General features: G+C 46.7%; 1 protein-coding gene across 1 annotated transcript in view; it reads left to right on the top strand.

Annotated features, from left to right (window-relative positions):
* Positions 1-20108, top strand: part of FER1L5 (fer-1 like family member 5) — a 341943-nt gene that overhangs the window by 278811 nt on the left and 43024 nt on the right. Inside the window, exons 2-10 of the mRNA XM_082356503.1 lie at positions 4232-5746; positions 7707-7759; positions 8352-8443; positions 9148-9256; positions 10894-10948; positions 11408-11517; positions 13491-13619; positions 14805-14867; positions 15600-15650. Coding sequence (XP_082212629.1) covers positions 5386-5746; positions 7707-7759; positions 8352-8443; positions 9148-9256; positions 10894-10948; positions 11408-11517; positions 13491-13619; positions 14805-14867; positions 15600-15650 — 1023 coding nt within the window. The 5' untranslated portion in view covers positions 4232-5385. The remainder of the gene's footprint in view (positions 1-4231; positions 5747-7706; positions 7760-8351; positions 8444-9147; positions 9257-10893; positions 10949-11407; positions 11518-13490; positions 13620-14804; positions 14868-15599; positions 15651-20108) is intronic.

The following is a 20108-nucleotide window of genomic DNA, read 5'->3' as shown; positions in this document are numbered from 1 at the left end:
CAAACTACTATATATAAAATAGGTAAACAGTAAGGTCCTACTGTATAGCACAGGGAACTGTACTCAATATCTTTCAATAAACTATAATGGAAAAGAATATGAAAAAGAACATATATACATATATATGTGTGTGTGTGTGTGTGTGTGTGTGTGTATAACTGAATCACTTTGCTGTACACCAGAAACAAACACAGCATTGTAAATCAACTATACTTCAATTAAAAAAACACTTTAATTTATAATTGTGATAATAAGGGCTAGTATTTAGAGAATGCCAATCAAGTTCTAAGTAACGTAAATAACCTACTTCATTTAATCCTCTCAGTGACTTTATATGCTAGGTTCTATTATAGTCATATCCATAGAAATCAAATATTTTGCCTAAGGTTACACAGCTAGTAAGTATCAAAGGCAGAACTGGAACCAGGCAGCTTGGCTTCAGAACCTCCTCACAGCTCCACTCCCCACCATGCCTACTGCAATAAGGAAAAGTGGATGGTGATCTGAGCACATAGAACAGCAAGCCAGCCTTGGCTTGGTTGATGGGGTGGGTGTCCCTGGGAAGGTGACCTTAAAGCTGAAACCAAAGGAAGAGAATACGGTAACATGGTAGATGCTGGGTGAGAAGCTCTCCAGGAGAAGGAACAGCAAAGACAAAGGCTCTGGGGCAGAAAACAGCTTTAGAATATTAAAAAAAAAAAAAAAAAAAAAGTGGCAAGAGCAGTGTAGCTAGGAAGCAGTGGTCAATATGTGGAGAGAGACGAGGTTGGAGAGGCAGACATAACTCAGACCCTAAAAGGCCCCAGATGCCCCAGTAAGAATTCTGGTACTGACCATAGATTGCTTTGAGTTAACTTTCCTCTGTGTTTTGTGAAGAGACAGTAGATCCTAAAGTGGGGGATGTTAACCTTCTTTGTATCCTTCAGAGAACATAGCCAGGATATAGGGAATGGATCCTGTATTGACTGATTGATGACCGATCAGTTGGTTGACTGACTGACAGTGAGACACCAAGGCAAGAAACATGGTTCAAGAAGAAAAATAAATCTTTACCACTTCACACCCGCTAGGATGTCTAAAAAATCAATGGTGACAACAAACAATGTGATAAAAGTGTTGGCAAGTACATGGAGAAATTGAAACCCTTGTACATCGCTGATTGGATGGTAAGATGGTGCAACCTCTTTGGAAAACAGGCTGGCAGCTCCTCAGAATGTTAAGCATAGAGTTACCATATGACCCAGCAATTCCACTCCTACATATATACTCAAGAGAATTGAAAACATATGTACACATAACAAGTACACAAATGTTCACAACAGCATTATTCATAATAACCCAAAAATGTTAACAACCTAAATGTCCATCAACTGATGAATGGATAAATAAAATGTGGTATATCCATACAATGGATTTATCAGCCCATAAAAGGGAATGATGTAAGTTGTCACTTGGTATCCAGATTGGTTCCAGGACCCCCCTTGGATACCAAAATCCACAGATGCTCAAGTCCCTTACATAAAACAGTGTAGTATTTGCATATAACCTACACACATCCTCCGAAATACTTTAAATCATCTCTAGATTACTTATAATTCCTAATACAAGGTAAATGTTATGTAAATAGTTGCTGATGCACAGAAAATTCAAGTTTTGCTTCTGGGAACTTTATGGAATTTTTGTTTTTTAATATTTTCCATCTACAGTTGGTTGAATCCATGGATGTGGAACCCATGGATTAGGGGCGACCAACTGTACTGATACATGTTACAAAATGGATGAACCTTGAAAACATTATGCTAAGTGAAAGAAGCCAGACACAAAGGCCACATATTATATGATTCCATTCATATGAAATGTCAGAATAGCAAATCTATAGAGACAAAGTGGGTTCATGGTTTCCAGGGGCTATGGGAAGGGGGAAATGGGAAGAGACTGCTAATGAATATGAGGTTTCTTTTCAGGGTGATGAAATGTTCTGGAATTAGATAGTGAGGACAGTTGCACAACCTTGTGAATATACTAAAAACCTGAACAGTACTGTTTAAAAGACTGAATTTATGGTATGTGAATTATATCTTAGTAAAGCTGCTATTAAAAAAAATGCTTTATGGGCTTCCCTGGTGGCGCAGTGGTTAAGAATCTGCCTGCCAACGCAGGGGACACGGGTTCGAGCCCTGGTCCGGGAAGATCCCACATGCCGCGGAGCAGCTAAGCCCGTGTGCCACAACTACTGAAGCCCGCGCACCTAGAGCCCGTGCTCCGCAACGAGAGAAGGCACCGCAATGAGAAGCCTGCACACAGCAACGAACAGTAGCCCCTGCTTGCCGCAACTAGAGAAAGCCCGCGCGCAGCAACAAAGACCCAATGCAGCCAAAAATAAATAAATAAATAAATTTATTTTAAAAAAATGCTTTATTATTTTAAGACACTGAGATTTTTGGAGATGTTTGTTACCTCAGCATAACATAGCCCATCCTGACTGATACATCCAGCCAGACTATCAGTCAAGTGCAAGGGTGGAATAAAGACATGTGCAGACCTACAAACACTCAAAAAATTCAGAAAGCTATGGAAAATCGTGTTCCACTAAGATGAGGGAGTAACTCAAGAAAGAGGAAGGGATCTGGGAAACAGAGTCCAACACAGGAGACAAATGGGGGAATTCTAAAACTGGTGGTGAAGAAGGGAAGCCCCAAGATGATAGCTGTGCTACAGGGCTGGGGAGCAACCAGTGTAGACTAGAGAGGAGAGGAGGCCAGGAGAGATCTCCCCAGGGCTCAGGAAAAATGAAAAAACTGGTAAAATACCTGATGCATTTGAACCTGGGGGAGATTGTATTAAAAGGAGATCACAGAGCTGTTGAAGGATGTTAGAAGATTTGGTCAGACTTTTAAGAAAAGCAAGCAAATGAAAAAACGAAGCAATTTGTAAACTACAGAAAAACACAAAGTTGTATTAGAAAGGATGAGGAGGACTTCGCTGGTGGCGCAGTGCTTAAGAACCCGCCTGCCAATGCAGGGGACACGGGTTCGAGCCCTGGTCCGGGGAGATCCCACATGCCGCAGAGCAACTAAGCCCGTGCGCCACAGCTAGAGCCTGTACTCTAAAGCCTACGAGCCACAACTACTGAGCCCGCGTGCCACAACTACTGAAACAACTAAGCAATGAGCAGCTAAGCCCGTGCTCTGCAAGAAGACAAGCCACCGCAATGAGAAGCCGGCGCACCGCAACGGAGAGTAGCCCCCACTCACCGCAACTAGAGAAAGCCTGCGCACAGCAACGACGACCCAACGCAGCCAAAAATTAATTAATTAATTAATTAATTTAAAAAAAAAGAAAGGATGTGGAATTGGAGGGTACTACTTGATCTGCGGTTTAAAAAAATACATTATTATAAAAATGAAAATACTGAATATAGATTTGGCTCCCAAATGAGATACAATTATGAGAACAGGATGCAGGAAAGGCAGGTGTAAGAAAGCTGCCATGGTGTGATAAACAGCAGTAGATAATATCTAGAAGTGATGAGTTGGGGGAAGTTTGGGAGAGAGAAGCTAGGAGGTGGGAAAGGAGTGAGAGATGATATAAAAGAGATGACTTGATAGACAGTGTCTCAAAGTGAAAAATTCAAGGGATGCTATTTAAATATGCTATTTAGAGATATAGAGGTTAATACTACTATTAGGATGACAGGAAAAGAGCAGCCTTTGGTCCATCTCTCCCCACGCTTAATTCTCTTTCCCTGGCACTTATCTTGGGCCTTCGTTCTGCTGTTTTTCTCTTTATACTCTGATCAGTGCTGTGTATGGATTTGTATCTTTTCTCTGCCCCTCTTCCTTCCTCAGCACACCAGGCTTATTATTTTTTTCATTCTTTGCCAATTTGGGAGGTGATAAATGGTATCTTGTATTTCTTTGCTTATTAAGGACGTTGAATTTTTTTTAACATCTTTTTTGTTTTTTGGGCTTCTGAGTCCAATTTGGCAAAGTGATAAACAGTATCTCATTGCATTTCTTTCTCTTTTTTTTTAAATAAATTTATTTATTTATTTATTTATTTTTGGCTGCATTGGGTCTTCGTTTCTGTGCGTGGGCTCTTCTCTAGTTGTGGTGAGCGGGGGCTACTCTTGTTGTGGTGCGTGGGCTTCTCACTGCGGTGGCTTCTCTTGTTGTGGAGCATGGGCTCTAGGCACACGGGCTTCAGTAGATATGGCTCACGGGCTCTAGAGTGCAGGCTCAGTAGTTGTGGTGCCTGGGCTTAGTTGCTCCGCAGCATGTGGGATCTTCCCGGACCAGTACTTGAACCCGTGTCCCCTGCATTGGCAGGCGGATTCTTAACCACTGAGCCACCAGGGAAGTTCTCATTGTGTTTCTTTGATTATTAAACAGGCTGAATTTTTTTTACATCTTTTTTTTTTTTTTTTTTTGTCCATTTGGACAATCATCTAATCTACACTTTGCCCCATTTTCCTTTGGAGTATTCATCTTTTTCTTATTGAATTGTAAGAGCTGTTGCAAATATTCCCTACTTTGATATACCTTTTAAGGTATATTTTTCTGTACAAGAATCTTGAATTTTATGCAGTCAAATCTATCGGTCTCTTCCTTTTCCTGGGTTTGCCTTTTGTGTCATGCTTAGTTTGGAAAATTATTAACAAAGCAACAAGCATTGTGTTGTGTTTACATTTCAAGAAAAACTGTCAGGAAGTACTTTTTAAATCTGCTGAAAGCAGGCCTAACACCAAGATCACACATTCAGTTTTTTTTGGTTTTTTTGCTCTAAAACATACCCATGCATGTTTTAGAACGGGTAGTAAGCTTATTGCTAAATTGTTTCATCAACTAATGTACTTTTTTAAAACATCTATTAATTTTCACACTAACTATTGGATAAGGTATAATTTATATAATGTTCAACCCTAAAGCAGAAAAAGCTTAGGGACAAGAGCAATGCCCCGCTCCATCCTCATGCTGAGAGGCCTTGAGGGCAATTAAGATGCCACAGCAAGATAATATGTCAGTGAGATTTTTCTTTAACCTTACAAACCCAGCTGGCGTAAGAGCTCATTGATGAGAAAGCTAGTTTCTGTTGGTTAAAGAGAGACTCATATCTAGACTCACGTTTCCTTTAGAAAAAAGGAGGCCTAAATGTTTGCTTCCACATTAGGAAGGACTTCTGAAACACCACTGAAATCGTCTTTGATTTCCTTATTTCTTTTCTCAGCTCACCTCCCTTCTCTATTTTCTCACCTAAACTGTGTGACTTTGGCAATGATTCACTCCAGATAACTTGCTTGTATAAAGAGCAGATATTATCCTTCTACCTGATCTTGAAATCAGAAGGACAGTAAGAACGAGAGAGAAAAGAGAACGGAAAGAGGAAATGAAGCTCGGCCAAATTGTTTTGTTTCTACAGCCCTGGTCACCTCAAGCCACTGGCTTCGTACCCTGTGATTCCTTCTTCCTCCCATTCTCCTCATTCCTCTCCAGAACCAAGAACCACCACCCAAGAACCACTGACCTTTGTGACATCACCTCTCTTGCTAAGCAACAGACTCGGGACCTTCCTCACCCCCTGAGCCCTGGGAGAAGCCTTGGACCAAGGTGCTCCAAGAAGGAAGCTTTGCCAGAGAAGGACGGAGGGAAGCAGATGGAAGAGATGCTGCGGCTTGTCGTGTGGTCGGCCAACATTAGCCCACCCCTGAGCCCCCCACCCAGACCCTGCGTGTCCGTGTACTTCAGAGGTGAGAGCCAGGAGCCCCAAGAGGCAACATATGTTCAATGAAAAACTAGATTTATCGGTGCCCTACTAGGTAAAAGATGCCTTGTGTCACAGAAAGATGAGGTAGACACCATCTGGCTCTTTCAAATTTATCATCCTTGTTGCTATTATTTCTTTTAGTATGACTCCTCTGCCTCCCATTTTTTTCTGGTGAATGGCTACGGGAGAAAAAGAAGATGAATACTTCTCGAGTTTCTTCTATGAACTAGGGCTGTGCCACAAACAGGTTAAAAAAAAACCAAGTACCTGCTTCATAGGATGGCTGTGAGGATTTGAAAAGATACTATACATACAGGTCTTTGTACAACTTCTGGTAATAACTGCTCAATTGTATGAATTACTTTTATAATCAACAAAGTCTTATAAATATAATGATTTTTGCTCCTCACAACAATTCTATGAGGCAAGTTTTATTGTCTCAATTTTTCATAGATAAGGAAAAAATCCAAGAGAGGTGGGAGGGGTGGTGTAAAGGATTTATGAGAGAAAATGAAAAAGGTTAAGTGTATCCATATAACAGAGAGCTGGGGACAAAAAGGGGAAAAGGGAAAGAAAGATGAACAGTCTGTTGGAGGAGAGAAAGGGGGGTGTGGATACAGGCAAATGAGGTTTTCCAGGAAGTGTGGGGAGTGAGAAAATTGGGGCCAAGAGAAAATAGGACACAGTAGTTTCCAAAAGAAATGAGCGGAGACTGAAATTCCTTAAATTTTTTTCTGGCCTGTGAAACTCTGCCTGCTGAGTATGCTGTCACTCAGAGGTGGAACACTCAGGACTCCAGGTGCATAGGATGATATAGGTTTATGTCCCCAGTTTGCGGGTTGAAAGAGGTGTAGTGGAGGTTCAGCATGTCTTTGCCCTGAAACTGATTTTGCGGTGAGCCGGGGAACAGTCTGATTCCGAGCCATCTTCCCCGTCACCTCCCAGGCACTGTCTTTCTCCTCCTAGAAATCTCTCTTACGAAGATACCTACAACCCAGAATCCTGGGTTTGCCCCCAGATTTGCCTACACATTTTTATCACTGAATGTTTGATTGATATCTTTTATTCCTTTTTCACCTGTCGTTTCCAGCCCCACTTCCCCACTACTGGACAGGCACAGAGAGTCCCCTGCTTCTCCCCACACCCCATCCCCACCCCCATCTGTCTCCTCTCTCTTCTCTCTCACACACATTCTTTCCTTGGGAAGAATCTCAAATTTAGCAATTTAGAGGTTCTTTGCAGGGCTATAGACTGTTCTTTGTTAAAGATATTTCCGGGGAAGGCATATTTTAGTAGATAAAGAGCTGTCAACCCATTAGAGATGTTTTGGGATGTATTAGGGTACACTAGCTTTGCTCCGGTCACAACGGAACCCTTAAATCCCAGTGCCTTAACACAACAAAAGTTTACCTCTTGCCCACACCAAGTGCTGCATCGACTGTGCAGATCAGGCAACAATCCTGAATGACTCCTCCAAACAGTAGTTTAGGGACCAGCTGCTCTTTGCTTGTGGCTGCAAAGTCACCAGGTACCACCCTGCCAGCAGACGGTGAGAGTGCATGTGGAGAGTGGGGAGGAGAACGGAGACTCTCATGGGAGATTTTGGGAGCCAGTCCAGGCTGTGGTGAGCATGGATCCCATACTCCATTGGCCAGAATGAGTCACACGGCCGCACCCGGCTGCAAGATGGCTGGGAACCATGTACCCAGGAAGAAAATGAAATGAACACATAACATTATCTGTCACATGGGGTGATGTCACTCTTATAAAAAGTGAGAAATTTTGAAATCTCCAGAGTAAGAAAGAATCAGTGCTGTGTCACATCTGCCAATGTAGACTGGATGTTTTCTACATCAAGATAAGTCCTACCCCTCTTTGCTCACTTGAACCTAGACTTTGAAATATTTCCTACCACCAATGCCGGCCCCTTGGTGTCTTTGCAGATGTCAAGAGGACAACTCGTGAGGTGGAAGGCAATCACCCCATATGGAACGAGGTAAAACACATCAGACAAGCCCAGATGAGGCAATGACAAGCCCAACAGTGAGGCTGGGTCCAGACCGTGCCCAGAAGTCTAGGGAGGGAACAGGGAGCCTCATCAGCCTTTCCCAAGGCTGGAACATCACGCCCTGCGAGTAGCCTCTGAGCTGAGAAGGCTGTGCAGGTCTCAGGGCCACAGCAGCCACATCTGCCCACAGCTCTTGGCCCATCTCACCCACTCTGGGGGTGGACCCATCTTGTCCAACCCGGCCGTCCTGATGTTCCCATAAACCTGAAATAGAGACAGGGCTCCCCGTGTAGGATCCCCTCTCATCTTCCATCCATCCATGTCCCCCCAGCCAGTCCCCAAACCCCTTAGCTACTAACAAGCCCACAGTACTGCAGTTAAGCTGTGGGAGCCCAGGTAGGATGCCTGGTCCCTTGGTGAAGGTAGCAAATGCCATCCTCTTAGGAAATTAGACTTGAGGGATATTCCTCAGTTTGAGAGAAACACAGTGCCAGCCGTTCCCTGCATCTTTTCTAATTTCCTAGGAGGATGGAAAAGGGAGGGGAGAGGGAGGACGCTGACCTCTCTGTGCCTCCCACAGACCCTCATCTGGCACCTCTGGAACCGCCCCCTGCAAAAGGACTCTTTCCTGCAAATCACCCTTCGGGACATGGGCTCAATAAAGAAGGAAAGGTAAGGCAGAGAGAGAGGCAGGAGGAGCCTGATTCCTGACTAAAGCTACGGCAGATGCTGCATCTCCTGTCTCTAATCTGTAACTCACTCAGATGCAAGGACCAGAATCCACTCCAGACAGCTAATGCAAAAAAAGAAAAAAAGGGGGGTGGTGTATATGAAGGCTAGGTATATAGATGGACAGATCAACTAGACCTTGGAAACTGGGGACCCAGGGGCAGTTCTGTCTCTTCTGAAGGCACAGAATCTCAAATCTCTTTCTCTCTGCCCCACCCTGGCTTCTCATCACAGCCCCATTCTAGTGCCTCACGGAGACGGAGGCTATGGCATCTCAGGTCAAAATTCCCAGGACAGAGAATCTGACTGGCCCAGCTTTGGTCAGGTGCCCACCTCCTGGTCCAATCAGCTGTTACTTGGCACAGGTCCCATTCCGGAGGAGTGTGGGTGCACAGCTTCTGAGAAAAGGCTGGGCAGGGCAGAGCCAGTAACTGGGGTGCCCACTGTCCAGGAAGCCCCAAAGCCAATTCCCAGAGAGTTGAGAGCCCTCTGGTGGATGCTCCCAGCAACTGCATCCTTCCCTAAGCCTCGGTGGACAGCACAGCTTCCAGGAGAGAAAGACATCTCTGGATAAAGTCATGCCTGGGACGGAGAAGGACACCTTTTCCTCTGGCTCAGGAACTCACACCTGCTCTTTGTCTCTCCAGGTTCATTGGCCTGGCCACAATACTGCTCAAACCCTTGGTGAATAAACCAAGTAAGATCCTTTTCATGAAGGACCTGACCCTGCTCAACCATTCCATGATGCCCACAGATGTGAGTCGGGCTCTAGGAAGGGTGGGTGGAGGAGCGGGGGCAGCTGGTGAAGATGAGGCATCCACTCCAGCAGAGTCCCAGTGTGCCCCCAACCCAGAGAGCACTTTCTGCCCTGCGGAGGACCCATCACACTTCCCATCGTCTCCCCAACTTCCCCATGCTGCCCTCCATCCACCTACCCACCTCTCCACCCTTCGTCCACCCATTGAGATTGAGTATTCAGTTGATTGTCCACTGGTGTCAGCAACTGTGCAAGGCCTGGGATACAAAATTGAATGAAGCCCACATCTGTTGTCACTCTTGGTGACAAGTGCTCCAGCACATGTATATTGAGGTCAGTGAGCTATTTCACTGAGGTCAGGTGATAATGAACGATTCCACTTGGGAGGAAATGGAAGGCTTTACAGGGGAGGTGATTAAGATGTGTGGAAACACATGAAGACCAACCAGATGAGAACAAGCAAAGGCGATTTATTCAGAGCTTGCTATATAACAAGGGAGTCAGCCACCATCACTTGGTTTGGACAGAGACTCAAAGGCAGGCAGAGGAGTGGGAAAGCCTTATGGTAGAAAAAAGGGAAGGCTTCAGGTGTGCCCGGATTGGAGGCTGCTGGTGTGGGAAGCTGTAAGTGGCCCAACTAGAAGCCGGGCATCCTATGTGATCGCTTAGGGGTGCATATTTGTCTTTCTCCCATTGGTCCTGAGCTAGAAGTGGGGACAAAATTAAGGGCTCTATCCGTTATTAATCAAATCCCGACTGTCTGTTGCTAGAGTTGGTGGTTGGACTTCCTATGAGTCTGACTCACCGCAGGCTGACTTCCTGGGCTGGTTAGTATAGATATCGTGTTAGTTTCCTGAGCTGATTGCTACAGATTGCCTGTCAGAGTTCCATTTTTATGGATGGTTTTTAAGGAGGGACATGAGTTTGCCCAATGGACAGGAAAGGAAGACAATCCAAGGCAGGGGTATAAGGTACATGTGTGAAGGCTGGAGGGAAAAGAGGCAGCACTGCAGGTTCAGGAGGGTGGGCTGCCTGCACTGCTGGCACCAGGGGAGGGGGCGGAAGGGGTGTGAAGGTCAGGGAGACCTGAGACTGGGTAGGCGACCAGGGGCCAGAGGTAAAGGGCCTGTGGTCTATGCTGATGAGTTGTGACTTTACTCTGATAGTTTAGAGCACTTAGGGAGTGTTTAGGGGTCGATTCTGACGATGGTCTGGAGGATGGACGGGCAGTGAGAGTGCTTGCAGGCAGGAGGTCAGTTAGGTGTTTGCTGGAGTTCCCACATGAGGTCATAAGACGTTGGGCTCGGAGGTTAGCATCAGTGGTTCTAGACTGGTCTCAAGTCACCTCTCTCTCTCCTCCCCACCCTGCTGCATCCTTTTCTGTCACCACCACTAATGTGTGCCTCCTCTATTCTTCAAACCCCATCCATGGTAACCCATTGCTCTCTCCCCACCAGTTTATAACCTCTCTCCATCCCAGACCGCACAGGCCCCCATGGTGTGGTCCTGTGCCATGGCCAGCGTCACTCCACCTGGGAAGACTGGGTGTGGTCCCTGCCAGGCTGGACCAGGTTCCAGTGCTATGATGTGGCCAAGGATCGCAGGATCTTACAGCTCTCCTACCTTTGCCTTGCAGTGCACTCTCACCCTACAGGTGGCCCTTATGACCTACAAGGATATCGAGAAGATAGGTATGTACTTCCATGGGGCTAAGCCCTGCATTTCACCAAGCATAGCTGGATGGGCTCTTGGGGATCTTGGAGACCCAACCCTTGAGCCCTACAGAAGGATAGTGACCAAGTTAGGGTCTGTAGGCCAGATCTCCGGACACCTGCCTGAGGTCACCTGTCCTCCCAATGTGTCCACTTGTCGTCTGTAGACAGAAGACCCAGCCTCCAATGGGCTGCAGAGGGAGGCAAGGATGGCCATTTCCAAGGGCCCCCATATGTAGAGTGTGAGGCCCAGGGTTGCCCATGGTGGGGGGAGACCGTGGGAATGTCTGGGGAGGACATGTGCCCTTGTCAGGGCCTCTTGGCCGTGATTTTACTCAGGAGCTGGTCACTGGGGATGGAACAGTGAAATGGGGGAAATGCCTCCAAGTCTCCTGGGCCCCAGCCTCTGAGAGCCCACCCTGGACTATGTATCCCCAGGCGATGAAGACCACCTGGCCATCATGGCACAAGAGGTGGCCAGGCAGAAACGGACGTTTCCCAGCTCCACCGTACACAAGGCTCTGTCCCCAAAGCCTCAGCACTTCCAGGTGAGGCCGTCCAGTGTGAAAGCCCACGTGATTTGGCCGACACCCTCACCGTGTTCCCAGGCCATCCCTGCCTCTCCACAAGGTCATGGAGGAAGGTCAGGGCTTCAGATTGGGCTCCAGGTCCTCAGATCTTCACCACACCCTCTGCTCCTCCAGGGGCCGTTCTGGGAAACTTCTGCGTGTGGCTGAGGCTGGAGCCAGCTCCAGGGGGGTGACAGGAAGCACTGTGGGCAGGGCACACCAGGCCCTGGCCATGCCGGGGAGGCAGGGCTGAGGCCTGGACCCTGCCCTTCAGGAGGTGGCAATACAAGGCTAGCCTTGGGCAAGGAGAAATGAGCTGCACAGCAGAGGCTGAGGAGAGTTCGAGGGGATCCCTGGGAAGCTCCACGGGTTCCACTGTGGATTCTGGAACCCCCATACCATGGCTTACCAACTTACTTCTGACCTCTAGCCTGTGATCTAACATTTCTGCCATGGTTGCACCTGCTCCCCAGCCAGCCGCGTGCTCAGGAGACTGGGAGTTATCCTTGGCTGCCCCGCCTCCTCACCCCACCCCCAGCATCCAGTCAACGGCCGAGTCCTAGCTCTTAATATCACCTGACCGCACCCACTTCTCCATTGCCTCTTCCATCCCCTGATCCCAGACAACATCATCCCTTCTCTGGACCACCTTGAATAGGCTCCTCCCAAACTCCCAGCCCCCAGCTCTCTCCTGTCCATTTTTCAGTCCCAGTGGTCTTTCAAAGATGTCATTCTTGGGACTTCCCTGGCGGTCCAGTGGTTAAGACTCCATGCTCCCAAAGCAGGGGGCATGGATTCGATCCCTGGTCGGTGAACTAAGATCCCGCATGCCGCATGACGCGGCCAAAAAAAAATAAAGTCCTTCTTATCATGCCATGCGTATGCCTAAAAATGTTGTTCTTAAAAATGAGGACTCCCAGTGTTCTCAGGACATAACCCAAACTCCTTACGATGGCTTCCCAGGCCCTTGATAACCCAAGCCTGGCCCGCAAGCCACTCTGTCCCCTGTCCCTGCCCCGCCCCACCCTGCTGTAACATCCTACACAACTTACAGTCCCCACTCTCAAGACCCTTTCCGTAGCCACCAGGCCTTTGCACGTGCTGTCGCCTCCTTTGGAGATCATTCCCTCTCCCCATTGGCCCTGTCCCTCTTCACGAGGCTGGCTGGCCACAGGATAGAAGGTCAGCGTGCCCAAATCACTACCCTTCCTATGTACTAGTGCTTAGGGCAAAGTTCTGACATGAGGGCTGTTTGCCTGGTTTGACCACCCTTGTCTCTGATGGTCAGGTAGCTGCATGTGTATTAATCCTTGAAGGGCCCTTGGACTTGATGGAGACACAGGAGGCCTCATGGAGAATGGCTGGATCCACGGGCTGGGCTGGGCTGGGAGAGCTGTGTGCTGTTACTACCTCTAGTCACGACAGGCTCCCACGACTGTGCCCTGCCAGCTGCTGCCATCTCCAGTTCCCTCCCCTGGGGCCTTAGCCAGCCTGGATCTTATGGGCTCTCCTCCCTCCCACCTTCTAATTCTAGGCTCAGACTTCATAGTCCCTTTACTGAGTCTCAGGAAAGTATATAAAAGCAGAAGAAGAAGAAATCACAAATCAGAGATCAAATCACAGATCATAGATTCAACTGCATGGAACTTTAAAATGTTCGATTCCCTAAAAAGATCGCAGACAAACATAAAAAGACAGCAAACTGAGAAATGTTAGACTTTATTCTGTAACAAGTCCCTACCACTCAAGAAACACCCAAGATGAAAAGGGCAAAGTGGAGGTGACGGTTCCCAGAAAAGGAAAGAGAAGGAAACATGGCCTTCCCAGGGCCCGTGGGGTCACTTTCTATCCGCAGTAGATGTTTCTTATCAGAACATATTGTTCTTCTAGAGAAGAGTCCCCACTGGGGAAGGGGAGCCCAACGTCAAGTTCCCCTGTTTCCTCCTCTGCAGGTCCGAGTGAAGGTGTTTGAAGCCCGGCAGCTCATGGGCAATGACATCAAGCCGGTGGTGAAGGTCGTCATCGGAGGCTACCAGCACCACACGCGGATCAAGATGGGAAATAACCCTTTCTTCAATGAGGTGGGCAGCACATGCCCTTCAGAGCCGAATGGGGCACTTGGGCCAAGAGGGCCAGCCAAGGGCTGGGCATTTCCTGCCGGCAGCCAGCAAGCTTGCTCCCTGACGCGGGTGCTTTCATTTGTTTGTTCCACAAACTCTTACTGGGCATGGAGGGCCAAACACTGGGCTTGGCACAGGGAATAGAGAGCGAGTAATTCCGAGCCCTGCATTGGGGGGAGCCGGTGGTCTGTGGGGGGCCTCCCGCATATGTGAACACGTAAAGGATGACAACGGGGCAAGACAGCGGTGCACAGGGATTGCAGCCGCGAAACGCAGGCCCTCTGTAGCCCCGGCCACTGCGGAAGCCCCACCTCATAGCATCGTGTCTGACACAGTTGGAACTCCATACACATGCGCTGAATTAATTGATGACTAGACCACCAAAGAAAAGATAAAAGCACGGTGGGAGCAGCGAGCAGGGGTTGGAGAGGACTCCGAAAAGGCAGGATGGGGAAAGATAATTCAGGAAAAAGGAATAGTGTTCTCAGAGGCCTGGAAAGGAGAAGCAGTACACTGGTTGGCAGAACTGTAGACACGGGTGTAGTTGGAGGGGAGTGGCCGGAGGTGAGCCTTCAAAGTGCCCTGGGGCCCCGTCATGGATGGGACTTGGGAGCCATGGAGGGATTAAAGCAGGAGAGTGACAGGGCCCGGTCTGCATCTGGGGAAGGAGGTTCTGGCTGCAGCAGGGAGTGGGGTGCAGTGGACAGACAGGGCGATCTTTTTTTTTTGGCCGCGTTGCTCAGCTTGTGGGATCTTAGTTCCCCGACCAGGGATTGAACCCAGGCCCTCGGCAGTGAAAGCGCAGACTCCTAACCACTGGACTGCCAAGGAATTCCCAGGGCGATCTAGAAAGAAGCGGAGGCTTGAATCTCCATCCCAGGGCAGTTAGCTGGGCCTTGAGCTGCTCCTGACAAGTCCTCCAGGGATCCCTTACCCCGCCCTTTTCTGGAGAGAAAACCCCTCCGGGACCTGGCAGGCCTCTGCTTCTGTGGGAGGAGCGTTCAGGTGGTAGTGAGCTGAAAGCCATTGAAATGGGCAAACAGCGGGGCAGAAACCTGCTAGTCTGAGGCTTCAGGCTTGCTGAGTCCCTGAGGGAAGTGGTGGAAGGAATGTCTGCTACCCACGCCCCGACTCTCTCTGCTTCAGATCTTCTTTCAGAATTTTTATGAGGTTCCTGCAAAATTCTTCGACGAGACCATCTTAATCCAGGTGAGGAGCTAGCTGGACAAGGTGGGTCCACTTTCTTGTCCCACCTCAATTCTGGAAAGTGCATCAGCCCCGCATCCTTACCTGTAGAGCTAGAGTCACATCAGATGGTCTTTCTGAACCCAAGGCAGCATCTCTGCCGCCTTCTTTATCCCGGCAACCAGACACCCCATTCATTCATTCATCCATTCAACAAATGTTGTGGAAGGCCAACCGATAGGCCCTGAGTTCAGCTCCGAGGTGAACAAAGCAGCCCTTTCCCATGTGCCAGGATTCTCATGCCACCCCTCAAATGTCCCCTCAACATGGGACATTCCTTTCTCCAATCAGAGGGAGCCTGGTAACAATGGTGAGCATGTATTTATCAAGTGCTTCCTATGTGCCCAGCACAGGGCTAAGGAGAGCAAGTCTTCCCCCTTGAAGAGTTTACATGTTCTTGAGAAATAGCCAGGACAGCATGCAGTGGAGAAAGTTGAGTGCAACAATTTGCTTTGTGGAGATCAAGTGAATTGTCCTCTCTGATAAATTTCCTCATCTGTAAAATGGAGCTGAAATATATGGACTTCACAGGGCTCCTCCGCAAATTAAATGAGAAACGCTACATGGAAGTGTCAGCCATTAGGAAGCATTGAGTAAATCCTGGAAAATCCAGATGTGCCCTTATGATTCCTCCCATGGGGCTGGGGGAAATTGGGCTTGTGAATAACTGAGATCTTTCTGGAAACTCCCCTGCAGGTGATGAATTCCTCAGTGATGAGATTCAACGCAGAGATCGGGAGATTCCAAGTGAGCACTGGGTGGAGGAGGCGGTTTGGTGAAACAGTTACAGAGACCCACCCTGGGCTCTGTGTCCAAGTCTAGGGGAAAGGATTTTGATGCTAAAAGATCCAGATTTGGATCCATCTACCAACTGGGTGACTTAGACAAGTTATTCGGAGCCTCTACTTCCTCATCTGTAAAATGGGGATAATAATATACTCAACCCACAGGGTCATTGTGAGGATTAAAGTATGTAACATTTATGAAAGTGCTGGGTGCCACGTTGAATCCCCCTACACTTATAACACTGTGGAAGCAGAGGACTCAAAAGGTCAACCAAATTGCTGGAGAAACCTAGAGAAAGATTGCTGCCTGTGAAGACAGAGTAAAAAGATTTGCTTTGGGAAAGACACAGGTTAAGTGAGGAAAGTTCACATGGTCATGAAGGGCTAAACTAAGATTCTCCAAATCCAGGAAGATCAGGAAAAGGCAGGGTTGCCAGATTAAATACAGGATGCCCTGGAAATTTTGAATCTTAAACAACAGGTACTTTTTAAATATAAGTATGTCCCCAGTATTTCATGGATCCTCATGAAATATTGCTGGGGACCTACGTATACTAAAAAAGTTGTCGTTGTTTGTCGTGGTCCGAACGCGGGTTGGAAAAGAATTTCCAGACATAAGGCAGAATGTAAAGAAGATAGAATTTATTACCAGAACAGAGGGCCAACTTCCTAGTAGTCTGGGAGAGTCAAGCCCAAATGTGTGCTATTGATCAGTTTTTACAGCCAGAAAACAAAGGAATAGTCCGAGGTGAAATTTTCCTTTACCGATTGGTCGAGGCACATACACCTTCCTTCTATAGGATGGGAGTGGGACAGGGCAGATGCCTTTCCTTATTTGGGACAGGTCCCGTTGCCCAGGCGGGCGTCGCACAGGTGGGCTCAGAAATTTCGTAACCATGGTAACATGGTAGGGAGGGTGATTAAGAGTCTGGTAAGGGGGGGTGTAACGCTGAAACTTTTTCAGGCAGGGTCATCCTTTGTCCTTGAAGCACCATTGTCCTTGGAGCACCACGTTGTTTATCTGTAATTTTAATTTAAGCTGCCATTTGTATTTTTATTTTCTAAATCTGGCAACTCATGGAAAAGGGCCCAGCCCTTGGGAAAGGGAAATTTAGGACAAATCAAAGTAAGGTTTCTTTCTCACTACGGTACTTGTAATAAGCACACGAAGGGTCATGACCTGCCCCTCCCCCACCTAACTCTCAAGGAAGCAGCACAGGTTTAGAAATTAAGAGATTCTAGAGAGGCTAGGTAGCAGGAGGTCAAAATGTGCTTTTGACAAAGGCCACTGTGCGACTTCCAGACGATGACCAACGATTGCTGAATAAGTTTTAGAGCTCAGGGAAAAACCTGAGCTTTTAAAGGTATATATATATTCCTTTTTTGGAGAATTTCAAACATACACAAAAGTAGAGAGAATGGTATCATGAATTCCCCCATCCCCATCACTCACCTTCACCAATTCATTGTCCATCATGTCATCATGTTTTATCTACACCTGGCCCCCTTCCTCTCCCCTACAGATTTTGAATCAAATCTCAGACATCATTTTATTTTAAAATATTTCATTACCTATTTCTAAAACATACAGATTTTATTAAGCATAACCAAAGACAATGACTACATCTAAACACCTTTATAATTCCTGGATAGCACTAAATATCTAGTCAGTGTTCACATTTCCCTAATTGTCTTGTGAATTCCATTTACAGTTTGTTCAAATCAGGATCCAAACCAAGTGCACACATTGCAGTTGGTTAAAATATTATTTTTAGGTGTATTTTATTCAGTTGGTCCTGCCCCCTAGTTTACCTTGCCGTTTATTTGTTGAAGCAACTGGATAGTTTGTCCTGCAGTTTTCCCTCAGTCTGGATTTTGCTGGTTGTACCTCCAGGGGATCCCTTCTCACGTCTCTCTGCCCAGGTATTTCCTATCTAGAGGCTAGATCAGACTTGGGTCAATTATTTGGCAAGGTGATGTCACCAGGAGACACAGAACAACTGTTGGTCTCTTTTTATGTTGTTAACAGCTATTGATGATCACTGCCTAGATCTATGGCTTCATTAGGGGTGACTGAGTTTCATTTTGGTTTGTTTTCTTCTAGCTTTATTGAGGTACAATTGACATACAATGAATTATACTATTTTATTTTATCAGGATCTTAGTCCCCCGACCAGGGATTGAACCCGGGCCAAGGCAGTGAAAATGCTGAGTCCTAACCACTGGACTGCCCGGGAATTCCCTATACATATTTTAAATGTATAATTTCATGTTTTAAAATATGTATACAACCATGAAACCATGACCACAATCAAGGTAATGAACATATCTATCATATCTATCACCCTCCAAACTTTCCTTATGCCTCTTTGTAATTCTTCCCTCTTCCCCGAATCCTGCCTGCTCCCATCCCCAGACAACCACTGGTCTGCTTTCTGTAACTACACATTGCTTTGCATTTTCTAGAATTGTATATAAATGGAATCATACAGCATGTACTTTATTGTTGTTTGGCTTCTTTCAATCAGCATAATTATTTTGAGATTCATCCACATTGTTTCATGGATCAATAGTTCATTCTTTCTTATTGCTGAATAGTATTCCATTTATGGATATACCACAGGTTGTTGATTCATTCATCTGCTGATGGGCGTTTAGATTGTTTCCAGCTTGGCGCTATTAAAACAAAGCTGCTGTAACACTGATGTATAAGTCTTAGTATGGACCTATGCTTTGATGTCTCTTGAGTAAATATGTAGAAGTGAAATGACTACCTCATATGGTAGGTGTGTGTTTAACTTTTAAAGAAAATTCCTAGCAGTTTTTTCCCAAAAATTCCAGATAATTTCTACCATTTTATATTCCCACCAGCAGTATATATTAGAGCTCCAGTTGCTCCACATTCTTATCCAAACTTGATACTGTCCATCTTTTAAATTTTGGCTCTTCTAAGTATGTGCGGTGGTATCTTGTTGTGATTATAATTTACACTTCCCTGATGATGTTGAGCATCTTTTCAAGTATTTGCTATCTAACTTCTTTGATGAAGTGTCTGTTCAAATCTTTTGCTTGTTTTCATTAGGTTGTTTGTTTTCTTACTATGGAGTTTTGAGATTTTCTTATATATTCTGGATACAAGTCCTTTATCAGATAAATGATTTGGAAATATGTTCTCCCAGTATATGATGTCTCCTTTCATTTTCTTTTCTTTCTTTTTTTTTTTTAAGGGTTCTTTTTTTTTGAAAAAATAATAGATTTATTTATTTTTGGCTGTGTTGGGTCTTTGTTGCTGCATGCGGGCTTTCTCTAGTTGCGATGAGCGGGGGCTACTCTTCGTTGTGATGCGCGGGTTTCTCATTGTGGTGGCTTCTCTTGTTGCAGAGCACAGACTCTAGGCACACGGGTTTCAGTAGTTGTGGCACGCAGGCTTAGTAGTTGCGGCACACGGGCTCTAGAGCACAGGCTCAGTAGTTGTGGTGCACAGGCTTAGCTTCTCCACGGCATGTGGGATCTTCCCGGACCAGGGCTCGAACCCGTGTCCCCTGCATTGGCAGGAGGATTCTTAACCACTGCGCCACCAGGGAAGCCCTCTTTTCATTTTCTTAACAGTGTCTTTCAAAGAGCAGAAGTTTTACATTTCGATGAAGTCCAATTTATCAAAATTTTCTTTTATGGATTGTGTTTTTGTTGTTGGATCTAAGAAATCTTTGCCTACCTAACCCAAGGGGCTGACTGAGCTTTAAAGCAGGCCTACATGCAAAATCTGGGGCTTGCTCTATGGACCCTTCCAAGGGTGGCCTGAATGTTCTGCAGTGCCCTGCCCCACACCACCTTCAATCCTGTACTGCATCCCTCAGGCCTCAGGGAGTCAAAAACTGTCTCCCAGGGGAAAGGGAAAACCCATAGTCTCTTTGCCAAATCCTCCCTTGACCATCCTCTTCCCCAGAACGGGAGACACCTTTCCCCACCCCCCAGGGGTAGGGAAGAACAACGCTGTGTTGGCCAGCAGTGCTGGTGGTGATCAAGAATCCTTTCAGGGCTTCCCTGGTGGCGCAGTGGTTGAGAATCTGCCTGCCAATGCAGGGGACACAGGTTCGAGCCCTGGTCTGGGAAGATCCCACATGCCGCGGAGCAACTGGGCCCGTGAGCCACAACTACTGAGCCTGCGCGTCTGGAGCCTGTGCTCCGCAACGAGAGGCCGCGACAGTGAGAGGCCTGCGCACCGCAATGAAGAGTGGCCCCCGCTCGCCGCAACTGGAGAAAGCCCTCGCACAGAAACGAAGACCCAACACAGCCAAAAATAAATAAATAAATAAATAAATAAATAAATAAATTTATTAAAAAAAAAAAAAAGAATCCTTTCAATCCAGGCCACCTCACTTACTAGTTGTAAAACTTTGGGCTCTTCTCCCAAACTCAG

This window comes from Balaenoptera borealis (assembly GCF_965194805.1).
Source record: "Balaenoptera borealis genome assembly, chromosome: 15".
Taxonomy (NCBI): Eukaryota; Metazoa; Chordata; class Mammalia; order Artiodactyla; family Balaenopteridae; genus Balaenoptera; species Balaenoptera borealis.
Note: the sequence above shows the minus strand (reverse complement) of the source record. Positions and strands in the feature narration are given on the sequence as shown.